The sequence below is a fragment of the Scyliorhinus torazame genome, chromosome 27 (genome assembly GCF_047496885.1).
Source record: "Scyliorhinus torazame isolate Kashiwa2021f chromosome 27, sScyTor2.1, whole genome shotgun sequence".
NCBI classification, from domain to species: domain Eukaryota; kingdom Metazoa; phylum Chordata; class Chondrichthyes; order Carcharhiniformes; family Scyliorhinidae; genus Scyliorhinus; species Scyliorhinus torazame.
Window position 1 is genome coordinate 8,713,156 of NC_092733.1, and position 16,391 is coordinate 8,729,546.

General features: G+C 56.6%; 1 protein-coding gene across 1 annotated transcript in view; it reads left to right on the forward strand.

The window, feature by feature from the left end:
* The window catches only part of LOC140403185 (PDZ domain-containing protein GIPC1-like), a 45,391-nt gene that overhangs the window by 13,815 nt on the left and 15,185 nt on the right, over positions 1-16,391 (forward strand). The window contains exons 3-4 of the mRNA XM_072490920.1: positions 2,788-2,968; positions 16,173-16,285. Coding sequence (XP_072347021.1) covers positions 2,788-2,968; positions 16,173-16,285 — 294 coding nt within the window. The remainder of the gene's footprint in view (positions 1-2,787; positions 2,969-16,172; positions 16,286-16,391) is intronic.

Below are 16,391 nucleotides of genomic sequence, written 5' to 3' on the forward strand. Positions count from 1 at the left end.
GCCCGCCGTCACCGGAAGTCCCGCTGATCCTGTATCTTAAGGCAGCTTTTGTGCTGTATCCTTTGATGCTCTGATTAAACAAAAGGTCATCGATGAATCCCACTCTTGAAGGTTTCAATCGCACCTTGGCACCCGCCGCCTTTGGGGGGGGCGGGGTGGAGTTTGAAACTGCCTCAAAATATTTGCCCCAGTCATGCTGTTCTACGTCGCTGAATCCTCTGGGTGTTAGGGGGTTACACTGACACTCCTGCCCCATAACCCGGATACAACCTCTGGAGTGTCCATCCCGCAGCACATCGCTTTCTCACCTGGCCTCCGCATGCTTCCCCCAGATGGGAATGTCTGAGGAGGCCACAGACATGATGTGGGGGGTTGGCAAGAACGTGTAGTGGGGTTTGGAAACACCAGGGCTGAGTCGTTGATCATCCAAACGTAGTCAACAACTTTCTAAGTATTGATTTAGGTCATCGAAAAGGCGAGACATTAGTTTTGCGGCTTCGTGGATTTTTTTTTGAGAATTGGAAATGAGGAAATGAGGAATAAGGTATCGGTTGAGTTGCTGGAAAAACTGATGGGAAAACACTGCAATAAATCGAGTTGGACAGGGTCATACTGAACCTGTCTGCTTCTGACAGGTTGCAAATTATGGAGCGATGCTGCACTCTATCACAAGGTGGAGGTGCTGTATGTGAAGCAGGGTTATTACAAGGGCTTCGTACCACCATCCGTGTTGGATTTGCAAGGTACACAAACTTCACGGTGACAGACATATCACCACCAGTACTGTACCCCAGTGTTATACAGTGACAGACCCGTCCCCACCAGTACTGTACCCCAGTGTTATACAGTGACAGACCCGTCCCCACCAGTACTGTACCCCAGTGTTATACAGTGACAGACCCGTCCCAACCAGTACTGTACCCCAGTGTTATACAGTGACAGACCCGTCTCCACCAGTACTGTACCCCAGTGTTATACAGTGACAGACCCGTCCCCACCAGTACTGTACCCCAATGTTATACAGTGACAGACCCGTCCCCACCAGTACTGTACCCCAGTGCTATACAGTGACAGACCCGTCCCCACCAGTACTGTACCCCAGTGTTACACAGTGACAGACCCGTCCCCACCAGTACTGTACCCCAGTGTTATACAGTGACAGACCCGTCCCCACCAGTACTGTACCCCAGTGTTATACAGTGACAGACCCGTCCCCACCAGTACTGTACCCCAGTGTTATACAGTGACCGACCCGTCTCCACCAGTACTGTACCCCAATGTTATACAGTGACTGACCCGTCCCCACCAGTACTGTACCCCAGTGTTATACAGCGACAGACTGTCACTGTAGCACTGGGGTACAGGGTCTGTCACTGTATAACACTGGGGTACAGGGTCTGTCACTGTATAACACTGGGGTACAGGGTCGGTCACTGTATAACTGGGGTACAGGGTCTGTCACTGTATAACACTGGGGTACAGGGTCGGTCACTGCATAACACTGGGGTACAGGGTCTGTCACTGTATAACACTGGGGTACAGGGTCTGTCACTGTATAACACTGGGGTGCAGGATCTGTAACTGTATAACACGGGTACAGGGTCTGTCACTGTAACACTGGGGTATAGGGTCTGTCACTAGCACTGGGGTACAGTGTCTCACTGTATAACACTGGGGTACAGGGTCTGTCACTGTAGCACTGGGGTACAGTGTCTCACTGTATAACACTGGGGTACAGGGTCTGTCACTGTATAACACTGGGGCACAGGGTCTGTCACTGTATAACACTGGGGTACAGGGTCTGTCACTGTAGCACTGGGGTACAGGGTCTGTCACTGTATAACACTGGGGTACAGGGTCTGTCACTGTATAACACTAGGGTACAGGGTCTGTCACTGTATAACACTGGGGTACAGGGTCTGTCACTGTAACACTGGGGTACAGGGTCTGTCACTAACACTGGGGTGCAGGGTCTGTCACTGTAACACTGGGGTGCAGGTTCTGTCACTGTATAACACTAGGGTACAGGGTCTGTCACTGTAACACTGGGGTACAGGGTCTGTCACTAACACTGGGGTACAGGGTCTGTCACTGTAACACTGGGGTACAGGGTCTGTCACTGTAACACTGGGGTACAGGGTCTGTCACTAACACTGGGGTGCAGGGTCTGTCACTGTATAATACTGGGGTACAGGATCTGTCACTGTATAATACTGGGGTACAGGGTCTGTCACTGTATAATACTGGGGTACAGGGTCTGTCACTGTATAACACTGGGGTGCAGGGTCTGTCACTGTCTAACACTGGGGTGCAGGATCTGTCACTGTATAACACTGGGGCACAGGGTCTGTCACTGTAACACTGGGGTACAGGGTCTGTCACTGTAACACTGGGGTACAGGGTCTGTCACTGTATAACACTGGGCTACAGGGTCTGTCACTGTATAACACTGGGGTACAGGGTCTGTCACTGTATAACACTGGGCTACAGGGTCTGTCACTGTATAACACTGGGGCACAGGGTCTGTCACTGTATAACACTGGGGACAGTGTAGGTGGGGATTGTGACAAATCAGCATCTGTCCGCTATAAGCTATGATTATTGCCCTTTGTGGATCTATGTCAATGCCAAGTACTTGCATAACGAGCTGTGTAGAGGGGCAAAAACCTGTCTGTTATTTTCTGCTCTCCTCTCCCTCACCAATGTGCTGCGTGTAAAATGCCTACCACATCGCAGAAGGTGGGCAGGTGGAACCCTGAACCTAAAATGCTGTGATTTAATTATCAGAGAATCAAAGAAGGTAGCCTGATTGACCAGGTCGAGATGATCAAAGTGGGCGATTTGATTGAATCCATCAATGGGCAGAGTGTCATCGGGCTGCGCCACTTTGAAGTCGCCAAGCTGCTGAAAAGGTTGGTGAAGGGACAGCTGTTCACACTGCGCCTGGTGGAGCCTCTGAAGGCTTTCGGTGAGTGAGTGACCCTCGCGTGTAATTTAAACGTTGCTGGGTTTGCGACTTGCGGCTCTCTCTCTCTCTCTCTCTCTCTCTCTCCCTGTTACACCCAGAAACCTTCCTGAACTGACACATCCCAGGGGCTGTCTCCCTCTCCTGTCGAAGATTCACTCGCTAAAATCCTGAGCCAGTGCCCCAGTGACACACAGTGACAGACCCGTCCCCACCAGTACTGTACCCCAGTGTTATACAGCGACAGACCCGTCCCCACCAGTACTGTACCCCAGTGTTATACAGCGACAGACCCGTCCCCACCAGTACTGTACCCCAGTGTTACACAGTGACAGACCCGTCCCCACCAGTACTGTATCCCAGTGTTACACAGTGACAGACCCGTCCCCACCAGTACTGTACCCCAGTGTTATACAGCGACAGACCCGTCCCCACCAGTACTGTACCCCAGTGTTATACAGCGACAGACCCGTCCCCACCAGTACTGTACCCCAGTGTTACACAGTGACAGACCCGTCCCCACCAGTACTGTACCCCAGTGTTACACAGTGACAGTCCCGTCCCCACCAGTACTGTAGCCCAGTGTTATACAGTGACAGACCCGTCCCCACCAGTACTGTACCCCAGTGTTACACAGTGACAGTCCCATCCCCACCAGTACTGTACCCCAATGTTATACAGTGACAGACCCGTCCCCACCAGTACTGTACCCCAGTGTTATACAGTGACAGACCAGTCCCCACCAGCACTGTACCCCAATGTTATACAGTGACAGACCCGTCCCCACCAGTACTGTACCCCAGTGTTACACAGTGACAGACCAGTCCCCACCGGTACTATACCCCAGTGTTATACAGTGACAGACCCGTCCCCACCAGTACTGTACCCCAGTGTTACACAGCGACAGACCCGTCCCCACCAGTACTGTAGCCCAGTGTTATACAGTGACAGACCCGTCCCCACCAGTACTGTACCCCAGTGTTACACAGTGACAGTCCCATCCCCACCAGTACTGTACCCCAATGTTATACAGTGACAGACCCGTCCCCACCAGTACTGTACCCCAGTGTTATACAGTGACAGACCAGTCCCCACCAGTACTGTACCCCAATGTTATACAGTGACAGACCTGTCCCCACCAGTACTGTACCCCAGTGTTATACAGTGACAGACCCATCCCCACCAGTACTGTACCCCAGTGTTATACAGCGACAGACCCGTCCCCACCAGTACTGTACCCCAGTGTTATACAGTGACAGACCCGTCCCCACCAGTACTGTACCCCAGTGCTATACAGTGACAGACACGTCCCCACCGGTACTATACCCCAGTGTTATACAGTGACAGGCCCGTCCCCACCAGTACTGTAGCCCAGTGTTATACAGTGACAGACCCGTCCCCACCAGTACTGTAGCCCAGTGTTATACAGTGACAGACACGTCCCCACCAGTACTGTAGCCCAGCGTTATACAGTGACAGACCCGTCCCCACCAGTACTGTACCCCAGTGTTATACAGTGACGGACCCGTCCCCACCAGTACTGTACCCCAGTGTTATACAGCGACAGACCCGTCCCCACCAGTACTGTAGCCCAGTGTTATACAGTGACAGACCCGTCCCCACCAGTACTGTAGCCCAGTGTTACACAGTGACAGACCCGTCCCCACCAGTACTGTACCCCAGTGTTATACAGTGACAGACCCGTCCCCACCAGTACTGTACCCCAGTGTTATACAGTGACAGACCAGTCCCCACCAGTGCTGTACCCCAGTGTTATACAGTGACAGACCCGTCCCCACCAGTACTGTACCCCAGTGTTATACAGTGACAGACCCGTCCCCACTTGTACTGTACCCCAGTGTTATACAGTGACAGACCCGTCCCCACCAGTACTGTACCCCAGTGTTACACAGTGACAGACCCGTCCCCACCAGTACTGTACCCCAGTGTTATACAGTGACAGACCCGTCCCCACCAGTACTGTACCCCAGTGTTATACAGTGACAGACCCGTCCCCACCAGTACTGTACCCCAGTGTTATACAGTGACAGACCCGTCACCACCAGTACTGTACCCCAGTGTTATACAGCGACAGTCCCGTCCCCACCAGTACTGTACCCCAGTGTTATACAGTGACAGACCCGTCCCCACCAGTACTGTACCCCAGTGTTATACACTGACAGACCCGTCCCCACCAGTACTGTATCCCAGTGTTATACAGTGACAGACCCGTCCCCACCAGTACTGTACCCCAGTGTTATACAGTGACAGACCCGTCACCACCAGTACTGTACCCCAGTGTTATACAGCGACAGTCCCGTCCCCACCAGTACTGTACCCCAGTGTTACACAGTGACAGACCCGTCCCCACCAGTACTGTACCCCAGTGTTATACAGTGACAGACCCGTCCCCACCAGTACTGTATCCCAGTGTTATACAGTGACAGACCCGTCCCCACCAGTACTGTACCCCAGTGTTATACAGTGACAGACCCGTCCCCACCAGTACTGTACCCCAGTGTTATACAGCGACAGACCCGTCCCCACCAGTACTGTACCCCAGTGTTGTACAGTGACAGACCCATCCCCACCAGTACTGTACCCGTGTTATACAGCGACATACCCGTCCCCACCAGTACTGTACCCCAGTGTTATACAGTGACAGACCCGTCCCCACCAGTACTGTACCCCAGTGTTATACAGTGACAGACCCGTCTCCACCAGTACTGTACCCCAGTGTTATACAGTGACAGACCGTCCCCACCAGTACTGTACCCCAGTGTTATACAGTGACAGACCCGTCCCCACCAGTACTGTACCCCAGTGTTATACAGTGACAGACCCGTCCCCACCAGTACTGTACCCCAGTGTTATACAGTGACAGACCTGTCCCCACCAGTCCTGTACCCGTGTTATACAGTGACAGACCCGTCCCCACCAGTTCTGTAGCCCAGTGTTATACAGCGACAGACCCGTCCCCACCTGTACTGTACCCCAGTGTTATACAGTGACAGACCCGTCCCCACCAGTACTGTACCCCAGTGTTACACAGCGACAGACCCGTCCCCACCTGTACTGTACCCCAGTGTTATACAGTGACAGACCCGTCTCCACCAGTACTGTACCCCAGTGTTATACAGTGACAGACCCGTCCCCACCAGTACTGCACCCCAGTTTTATACAGTGACAGACCCGTCCCCACCAGTACTGTACCCCAGTGTTATACAGTGACAGACCCGTCCCCACCAGTACTGCACCCCAGTGTTATACAGTGACAGACCCGTCCCCACCAGTACTGTACCCCAGTGTTATACAGTGACAGACCAGTCCCCACCAGTACTGTACCCCAGTGTTATACAGTGACAGACCCGTCCCCACCAGTACTGTACCCCAGTGTTATACAGTGACAGACCCGTCCCCGCCAGTACTGTACCCCAGTGTTATACAGCGACAGACCCGTCCCCACCAGTACTGTACCCCAGTGTTATACAGCGACAGACCCGTCCCCAACAGTTCTGTAGCCCAATGTTATACAGTGACAGACCCGTCCCCACCAGTACTGTACCCCAGTGTTATACAGTGACAGACCCGTCCCCACCAGTACTGTACCCCAGTGTTATACAATGACAGACCCGTCCCCACCAGTACTGTACCCCAGTGTTATACAGCAACAGACCCGTCCCCAACAGTTCTGTACCCCAGTGTTATACAGTGACAGACCCGTCCCCACCAGTACTGTACCCCAGTGTTATACAGTGACAGACACGTCCCCACCAGTACTGTACCCCAGTGTTATACAGTGACAGACCCGTCCCCGCCAGTACTGTACCCCAGTGTTATACAGCGACAGACCCGTCCCCACCAGTACTGTACCCCAGTGTTATACAGTGACAGACCCGTCCCCACCAGTACTGTACCCCAGTGTTATACAGCAACAGACCCGTCCCCAACAGTTCTGTACCCCAGTGTTATACAGTGACAGACCCGTCCCCACCAGTACTGTACCCCAGTGTTATACAGTGACAGACCCGTCCCCACCAGTACTGTACCCCAGTGTTATACAGTGACAGACCCATCCCCACCAGTACTGTACCCCAGTGTTATACAGTGACAGACCCGTCCCCACCAGTACTGCACCCCAGTGTTATACAGTGACAGACCCGTCCCCACCAGTACTGTACCCCAGTGTTATACAGTGACAGACCAGTCCCCACCAGTACTGTACCCCAGTGTTATACAGTGACAGACCCGTCCCCGCCAGTACTGTACCCCAGTGTTATACAGCGACAGACCCGTCCCCACCAGTACTGTACCCCAGTGTTATACAGCGACAGACCCGTCCCCAACAGTTCTGTAGCCCAATGTTATACAGTGACAGACCCGTCCCCACCAGTACTGTACCCCAGTGTTATACAGTGACAGACCCGTCCCCACCAGTACTGTACCCCAGTGTTATACAGTGACAGACCCGTCCCCACCAGTACTGCACCCCAGTGTTATACAGTGACAGACCAGTCCCCACCAGTACTGTACCCCAGTGTTATACAGTGACAGACCCGTCCCCGCCAGTACTGTACCCCAGTGTTATACAGCGACAGACCCGTCCCCACCAGTACTGTACCCCAGTGTTATACAGCGACAGACCCGTCCCCAACAGTTCTGTAGCCCAATGTTATACAGTGACAGACCCGTCCCCACCAGTACTGTACCCCAGTGTTATACAGTGACAGACCCGTCCCCACCAGTACTGTACCCCAGTGTAATACAGTGATAGACCCGTCCCCACCAGTACTGTACCCCAGTGTTATACAGCGACAGACCTGTCCCCAACAGTACTGTACCCCAGTGTTATACAGCGACAGACCCGTCCCCACCAGTACTGTACCCCAGTGTTATACAGTGACAGACCCGTCCCCAACAGTATTGTACCCCAGTGTTATACAGTGACAGACCCGCCCCCGCCAGTACTGTACCCCAGTGTTATACAGTGACAGACCCGTCCCCACCAGTACTGCACCCCAGTGTTATACAGTGACAGACCCGTCCCCACCAGTACTGTACCCCAGTGTTATACAGTGACAGACCAGTCCCCACCAGTACTGTACCCCAGTGTTATACAGTGACAGACCCGTCCCCGCCAGTACTGTACCCCAGTGTTATACAACGACAGACCCGTCCCCACCAGTACTGTACCCCAGTGTTATACAGCGACAGACCCGTCCCCAACAGTTCTGTAGCCCAATGTTATACAGTGACAGACCCGTCCCCACCAGTACTGTACCCCAGTGTTATACAGTGACAGACCCGTCCCCACCAGTACTGTACCCCAGTGTTATACAGTGACAGACCCGTCCCCACCAGTACTGCACCCCAGTGTTATACAGTGACAGACCAGTCCCCACCAGTACTGTACCCCAGTGTTATACAGCGACAGTCCCGTCCCCACCAGTACTGTACCCCAGTGTTACACAGTGACAGACCCGTCCCCACCAGTACTGTACCCCAGTGTTATACAGTGACAGACCCGTCCCCACCAGTACTGTATCCCAGTGTTATACAGTGACAGACCCGTCCCCACCAGTACTGTACCCCAGTGTTATACAGTGACAGACCCGTCCCCACCAGTACTGTACCCCAGTGTTATACAGCGACAGACCCGTCCCCACCAGTACTGTACCCCAGTGTTGTACAGTGACAGACCCATCCCCACCAGTACTGTACCCGTGTTATACAGCGACATACCCGTCCCCACCAGTACTGTACCCCAGTGTTATACAGTGACAGACCCGTCCCCACCAGTACTGTACCCCAGTGTTATACAGTGACAGACCCGTCTCCACCAGTACTGTACCCCAGTGTTATACAGTGACAGACCGTCCCCACCAGTACTGTACCCCAGTGTTATACAGTGACAGACCCGTCCCCACCAGTACTGTACCCCAGTGTTATACAGTGACAGACCCGTCCCCACCAGTACTGTACCCCAGTGTTATACAGTGACAGACCTGTCCCCACCAGTCCTGTACCCGTGTTATACAGTGACAGACCCGTCCCCACCAGTTCTGTAGCCCAGTGTTATACAGCGACAGACCCGTCCCCACCTGTACTGTACCCCAGTGTTATACAGTGACAGACCCGTCCCCACCAGTACTGTACCCCAGTGTTACACAGCGACAGACCCGTCCCCACCTGTACTGTACCCCAGTGTTATACAGTGACAGACCCGTCTCCACCAGTACTGTACCCCAGTGTTATACAGTGACAGACCCGTCCCCACCAGTACTGCACCCCAGTTTTATACAGTGACAGACCCGTCCCCACCAGTACTGTACCCCAGTGTTATACAGTGACAGACCCGTCCCCACCAGTACTGCACCCCAGTGTTATACAGTGACAGACCCGTCCCCACCAGTACTGTACCCCAGTGTTATACAGTGACAGACCAGTCCCCACCAGTACTGTACCCCAGTGTTATACAGTGACAGACCCGTCCCCACCAGTACTGTACCCCAGTGTTATACAGTGACAGACCCGTCCCCGCCAGTACTGTACCCCAGTGTTATACAGCGACAGACCCGTCCCCACCAGTACTGTACCCCAGTGTTATACAGCGACAGACCCGTCCCCAACAGTTCTGTAGCCCAATGTTATACAGTGACAGACCCGTCCCCACCAGTACTGTACCCCAGTGTTATACAGTGACAGACCCGTCCCCACCAGTACTGTACCCCAGTGTTATACAATGACAGACCCGTCCCCACCAGTACTGTACCCCAGTGTTATACAGCAACAGACCCGTCCCCAACAGTTCTGTACCCCAGTGTTATACAGTGACAGACCCGTCCCCACCAGTACTGTACCCCAGTGTTATACAGTGACAGACACGTCCCCACCAGTACTGTACCCCAGTGTTATACAGTGACAGACCCGTCCCCGCCAGTACTGTACCCCAGTGTTATACAGCGACAGACCCGTCCCCACCAGTACTGTACCCCAGTGTTATACAGTGACAGACCCGTCCCCACCAGTACTGTACCCCAGTGTTATACAGCAACAGACCCGTCCCCAACAGTTCTGTACCCCAGTGTTATACAGTGACAGACCCGTCCCCACCAGTACTGTACCCCAGTGTTATACAGTGACAGACCCGTCCCCACCAGTACTGTACCCCAGTGTTATACAGTGACAGACCCATCCCCACCAGTACTGTACCCCAGTGTTATACAGTGACAGACCCGTCCCCACCAGTACTGCACCCCAGTGTTATACAGTGACAGACCCGTCCCCACCAGTACTGTACCCCAGTGTTATACAGTGACAGACCAGTCCCCACCAGTACTGTACCCCAGTGTTATACAGTGACAGACCCGTCCCCGCCAGTACTGTACCCCAGTGTTATACAGCGACAGACCCGTCCCCACCAGTACTGTACCCCAGTGTTATACAGCGACAGACCCGTCCCCAACAGTTCTGTAGCCCAATGTTATACAGTGACAGACCCGTCCCCACCAGTACTGTACCCCAGTGTTATACAGTGACAGACCCGTCCCCACCAGTACTGTACCCCAGTGTTATACAGTGACAGACCCGTCCCCACCAGTACTGCACCCCAGTGTTATACAGTGACAGACCAGTCCCCACCAGTACTGTACCCCAGTGTTATACAGTGACAGACCCGTCCCCGCCAGTACTGTACCCCAGTGTTATACAGCGACAGACCCGTCCCCACCAGTACTGTACCCCAGTGTTATACAGCGACAGACCCGTCCCCAACAGTTCTGTAGCCCAATGTTATACAGTGACAGACCCGTCCCCACCAGTACTGTACCCCAGTGTTATACAGTGACAGACCCGTCCCCACCAGTACTGTACCCCAGTGTAATACAGTGATAGACCCGTCCCCACCAGTACTGTACCCCAGTGTTATACAGCGACAGACCTGTCCCCAACAGTACTGTACCCCAGTGTTATACAGCGACAGACCCGTCCCCACCAGTACTGTACCCCAGTGTTATACAGTGACAGACCCGTCCCCAACAGTATTGTACCCCAGTGTTATACAGTGACAGACCCGCCCCCGCCAGTACTGTACCCCAGTGTTATACAGTGACAGACCCGTCCCCACCAGTACTGCACCCCAGTGTTATACAGTGACAGACCCGTCCCCACCAGTACTGTACCCCAGTGTTATACAGTGACAGACCAGTCCCCACCAGTACTGTACCCCAGTGTTATACAGTGACAGACCCGTCCCCGCCAGTACTGTACCCCAGTGTTATACAACGACAGACCCGTCCCCACCAGTACTGTACCCCAGTGTTATACAGCGACAGACCCGTCCCCAACAGTTCTGTAGCCCAATGTTATACAGTGACAGACCCGTCCCCACCAGTACTGTACCCCAGTGTTATACAGTGACAGACCCGTCCCCACCAGTACTGTACCCCAGTGTTATACAGTGACAGACCCGTCCCCACCAGTACTGCACCCCAGTGTTATACAGTGACAGACCAGTCCCCACCAGTACTGTACCCCAGTGTTATACAGTGACAGACCCGTCCCCGCCAGTACTGTACCCCAGTGTTATACAGCGACAGACCCGTCCCCACCAGTACTGTACCCCAGTGTTATACAGCGACAGACCCGTCCCCAACAGTTCTGTAGCCCAATGTTATACAGTGACAGACCCGTCCCCACCAGTACTGTACCCCAGTGTTATACAGTGACAGACCCGTCCCCACCAGTACTGTACCCCAGTGTAATACAGTGATAGACCCGTCCCCACCAGTACTGTACCCCAGTGTTATACAGCGACAGACCTGTCCCCAACAGTACTGTACCCCAGTGTTATACAGCGACAGACTCGTCCCCAACAGTTCTGTACCCCAGTGTTATACAGTGACAGACCCGTCCCCACCAGTACTGTACCCCAGTGTTACACAGTGACAGACCCGTCCCCACCAACCTCATCTGATGTGCCAGTGGAAAGGCTCTTTCACCTAACAGTCCTCCTTTTCCATTTATTGACCCCAATCTCTCACCGAATCCCTTTCTCTCTCATTTCAGATCACCTTAACCCCAGTTATACTGAAACATCGTCCAAAGGTGGGCAGATTAGGTGGGGTTACGGAGATAGTGTGGGGAAAGTGGGCCTCGGTGGGGTGTTCTTTTGGGGGGTCGGTGCAGATTCGATGAGCAGTAGGGGTTCTATGATTGTTTTAAGGGTGATTAGTTCCGCACCTTTGCAAGAAACAGTCCTGACTTTTTATTGTTGCCCTAAGATCTAGGTTTTCCTTCAGAAACTGCCCGTTTGGTCCATGCTGCCGTTTGTTCGCCACCTGAGTGGGCAGACAGATAACCTGGCTGAATGCTCCATCTGAAAGTGTAGCACTTTGACAGTACAGCACTCCTCTGGTACTGCATTGGGAGTAAGCCTTTAGACGGAGGAGGCAGCCTCTGTGAGCTGCTCTTAGATCCAAAAATTTTCATACTGACCTCGAAGATCTGGTGTGACGGGAAAATCCTGCTTTTCGAAAATGCCGTGTGATTAACTCTCCATCATTTCTGAGCAGCATTACTGAGGTCTGACCAGCAGGGGGTAGTACAGGACAAAGTGGAGGCAATGCAGCTCTGGGGTTTAGTCAAAGTGACAGATTAAAGTTTAATTGGTTTAAAAACAGACTCTATAGGATTTCTCTTGTTCCAGACACAGCAGCCTGTATTTATGGAACATCATTTAAAGTGGTAAAGCACCAAACCACATCAGATGTTGGGACAAGGGACCAAGATTTCAGTCAAGCGAGAGGTTTTAAAGAGCGTCCGGAACGCAGAGAGGTTTAGGAATGGGATTCCGGAGCTTATTGCACATCAACCTGTGTCCCCACCCCCCTCCCTCCACCCCCCTTCCACACACCCTAACCCCGCACCCCCCCCCTCCCCGCACCCCCCCCTCCCCGCACCCCCCCCTCCCCGCACCCCCCCCTCCCCGCACCCCCCCCTCCCCGCACCCCCCCTCCCCGCACCCCCCCTCCCCGCACCCCCCCTCCCCGCACCCCCCCTCCCCGCACCCCCCCTCCCCGCACCCCCCCCTCCCCGCACCCCCCCTCCCCGCACCCCCCCTCCCCGCACCCCCCCTCCCCGCACCCCCCCTCCCCGCACCCCCCCTCCCCGCACCCCCCCTCCCCGCACCCCCCCTCCCCGCACCCCCCCTCCCCGCACCCCCCCTCCCCGCACCCCCCCTCCCCGCACCCCCCCTCCCCGCACCCCCCCTCCCCGCACCCCCCCTCCCCGCACCCCCCTCCCCGCACCCCCCCTCCCCGCACCCCCCCTCCCCGCACCCCCCCTCCCCGCACCCCCCCTCCCCGCACCCCCCCTCCCCGCACCCCCCCTCCCCGCACCCCCCCTCCCCGCACCCCCCCTCCCCGCACCCCCCCTCCCCGCACCCCCCCTCCCCGCACCCCCCCTCCCCGCACCCCCCCTCCCCGCACCCCCCCTCCCCGCACCCCCCCTCCCCGCACCCCCCTCCCCGCACCCCCCCTCCCCGCACCCCCCCTCCCCGCACCCCCCCTCCCCGCACCCCCCCTCCCCGCACCCCCCCTCCCCGCACCCCCCCTCCCCGCACCCCCCCTCCCCGCACCCCCCCTCCCCGCACCCCCCCTCCCCGCACCCCCCCTCCCCGCACCCCCCCTCCCCGCACCCCCCCTCCCCGCACCCCCCCTCCCCGCACCCCCCCTCCCCGCACCCCCCCTCCCCGCACCCCCCCTCCCCGCACCCCCCCTCCCCGCACCCCCCCTCCCCGCACCCCCCCTCCCCGCACCCCCCCTCCCCGCACCCCCCCTCCCCGCACCCCCCCTCCCCGCACCCCCCTCCCCAGGCAGCCCCCTCCCCAGGCAGCCCCCTCCCCAGGCAGCCCCCTCCCCAGGCAGCCCCCTCCCCAGGCAGCCCCCTCCCCAGGCAGCCCCCTCCCCAGGCAGCCCCCTCCCCACCCACCCCCCCTCCCCGCACCCACCACCCCTCCCCGCACCCACACCCCTCCCCGCACCCACCCCCCTCCCCGCACCCACCCCCCTCCCCGCACCCACCCCCCCTCCCCGCACCCACCCCCCTCCCCGCACCCACCCCCCTCCCCGCACCCACCCCCCTCCCCGCACCCACCCCCCTCCCCGCACCCACCCCCCTCCCCGCACCCACCCCCCTCCCCGCACCCACCCCCCTCCCCGCACCCACCCCCCTCCCCGCACCCACCCCTCCCCGCACCCTCCCGTCTCTGTGACTCCCTCGCTCTCTCTCTGTGACTCCCCCCTCCCCGTCTACCCCCTCTCTGCCCCTCTCTCTCAACATGTGGGTTTCAGTGTTAAATTATGTTTGATATTTTACTGCATTCAGGTAACTTTATAAATGTTACCTCCGTGAATTTTTGGAAACTTCCCCTTTAACAAATCACCCGTCGCGTCCCATATTGACCCACTGTCATTCCACCATCACTTGGTTATTTTTCACTGCAGTCTCTAGTTTTCCATCAACAAACACCAGACTTGCTCATCTTCTCAGCAGAGGCTCAGGAGAAAGCAGCCCACTCAATTGGCACAGCGCCAGGGTCTCTGGTTCGATTCCCGGCCTGGGTCACTGTCTGTGCGGAGTCTGCACGTTCTCCCCGTGTCTGCGTGGGTTTCCTCCCCAGGCGCCCCCCTCCCCAGGCGCCCCCCTCCCCAGGCGCCCCCCTCCCCAGGCGCCCCCCTCCCCAGGCGCCCCCCTCCCCAGGCGCCCCCCTCCCCAGGCGCCCCCCTCCCCAGGCGCCCCCCTCCCCAGGCGCCCCCCTCCCCAGGCGCCCCCCCCCCCAGGCGCCCCCCTCCCCCCAGGCGCCCCCCTCCCCCCAGGCGCCCCCCTCCCCCCAGGCGCCCCCCTCCCCCCAGGCGCCCCCCTCCCCCCAGGCGCCCCCCTCCCCCCCAGGCGCCCCCCTCCCCCCAGGCGCCCCCCTCCCCCCAGGCGCCCCCCTCCCCCCAGGCGCCCCCCTCCCCCCAGGCGCCCCCCTCCCCCCAGGCGCCCCCCTCCCCCCACCCGCCCGTCTCTGTGACTCCCTCGCTCTCTCTCTGTGACTCCCCCCTCCCTGTCTACCCCCTCTCTGCCCCTCTCTCTCAACATGTGGGTTTCAGTATTAAATTATGTTTGATATTTTACTGCATTCAGGTAACTTTATAAATGTTACCTCCGTGAATTTTTGGAAACTTCCCCTTTAACAAATCACCCGTCGCGTCCCATATTGACCCACTGTCATTCCACCGTCACTCGGTTATTTTTCACTGCAGTCTCTAGTTTTCCATCAACAAACACCAGACTTGCTCATCTTCTCAGCAGAGGCTCAGGAGAAAGCAGCCCACTCAATTGGCACAGCGCCAGGGTCTCTGGTTCGATTCCTGGCCTGGGTCACTGTCTGTGCGGAGTCTGCACGTTCTCCCCGTGTCTGCGTGGGTTTCCTCCGGGTGCTCCGGTTTCCTCCCACAAGTCCCGAAAGACGTGCTGTTAGATGAATTGGACATTCTGAATTCTCCCTCCGTGAACCCGAACAGGCGCCGGAGTGTGGCGACGAGGGGATTTTTACAGTGACTTCATTGTAGTGTTAATAAAAGCATCCCCTCCATGCCACCTTAAACACTCCCTCACTGCACCACTTGCCAGCTGTGACTGCCGTGTACACCAACTACAAGATGCACAGCAGCAGCTTGCTGAGCCTCCTTCAACAGCACCGTCCAAACCTTCTACCAGCTAGAAGGACAAGGGCAGCTCACACATGAGGGGAGTTTCCAGGTGGTACTGTTCCCAAGCCACTCGCCATCCTGACTTGGAAATATATCGGCTGTTCCTTCATTATCACTGGGTCAAAATCCTGGAGCTCCCTCCCTAACAGCACTGTGGGTGTACCTACACCACATGGGCTGCGGTGGTTCAAGAAGGCGGCTCGCCAAAATCTCGAGGATATCTGATGATGGACAGAAAATATCGGTCCTTCCGGCAGCACCCATCTCCAGGGAATTATTATTTTAATTGCTCCGAGTTGTTTTGTAGCTGTCCTTCTCTACTGACCCTTGAGAGCTGAGCGAAGCTCTCTTGGCATTGTCGACACTGGACTTCCCCTGTGGCGATCCCTGGTTGGCAATCTACATTCAGTTTGGCACACGATACTCAGCCTGCTTTCGGATTCCTCTTGCAGATATGATAGGTCAACGCACCAGAGGGGGCAAATCCGCATCCGGCGGGCAGCTGGGCACCGGGAAAGGGACCCTGCGACTACGGGCAAAAGGAACCGCCACTGTGGAGGAAGAGGTAGGATGCCTGCTCGTATTCTTTAGCCGCCGCCCGCCCCCCCCCCCCCCCCCCCCCGCGGGGGGGACGTTTTGCTGTGTTTGAAGCAGCGTACCTGAGGAAAACG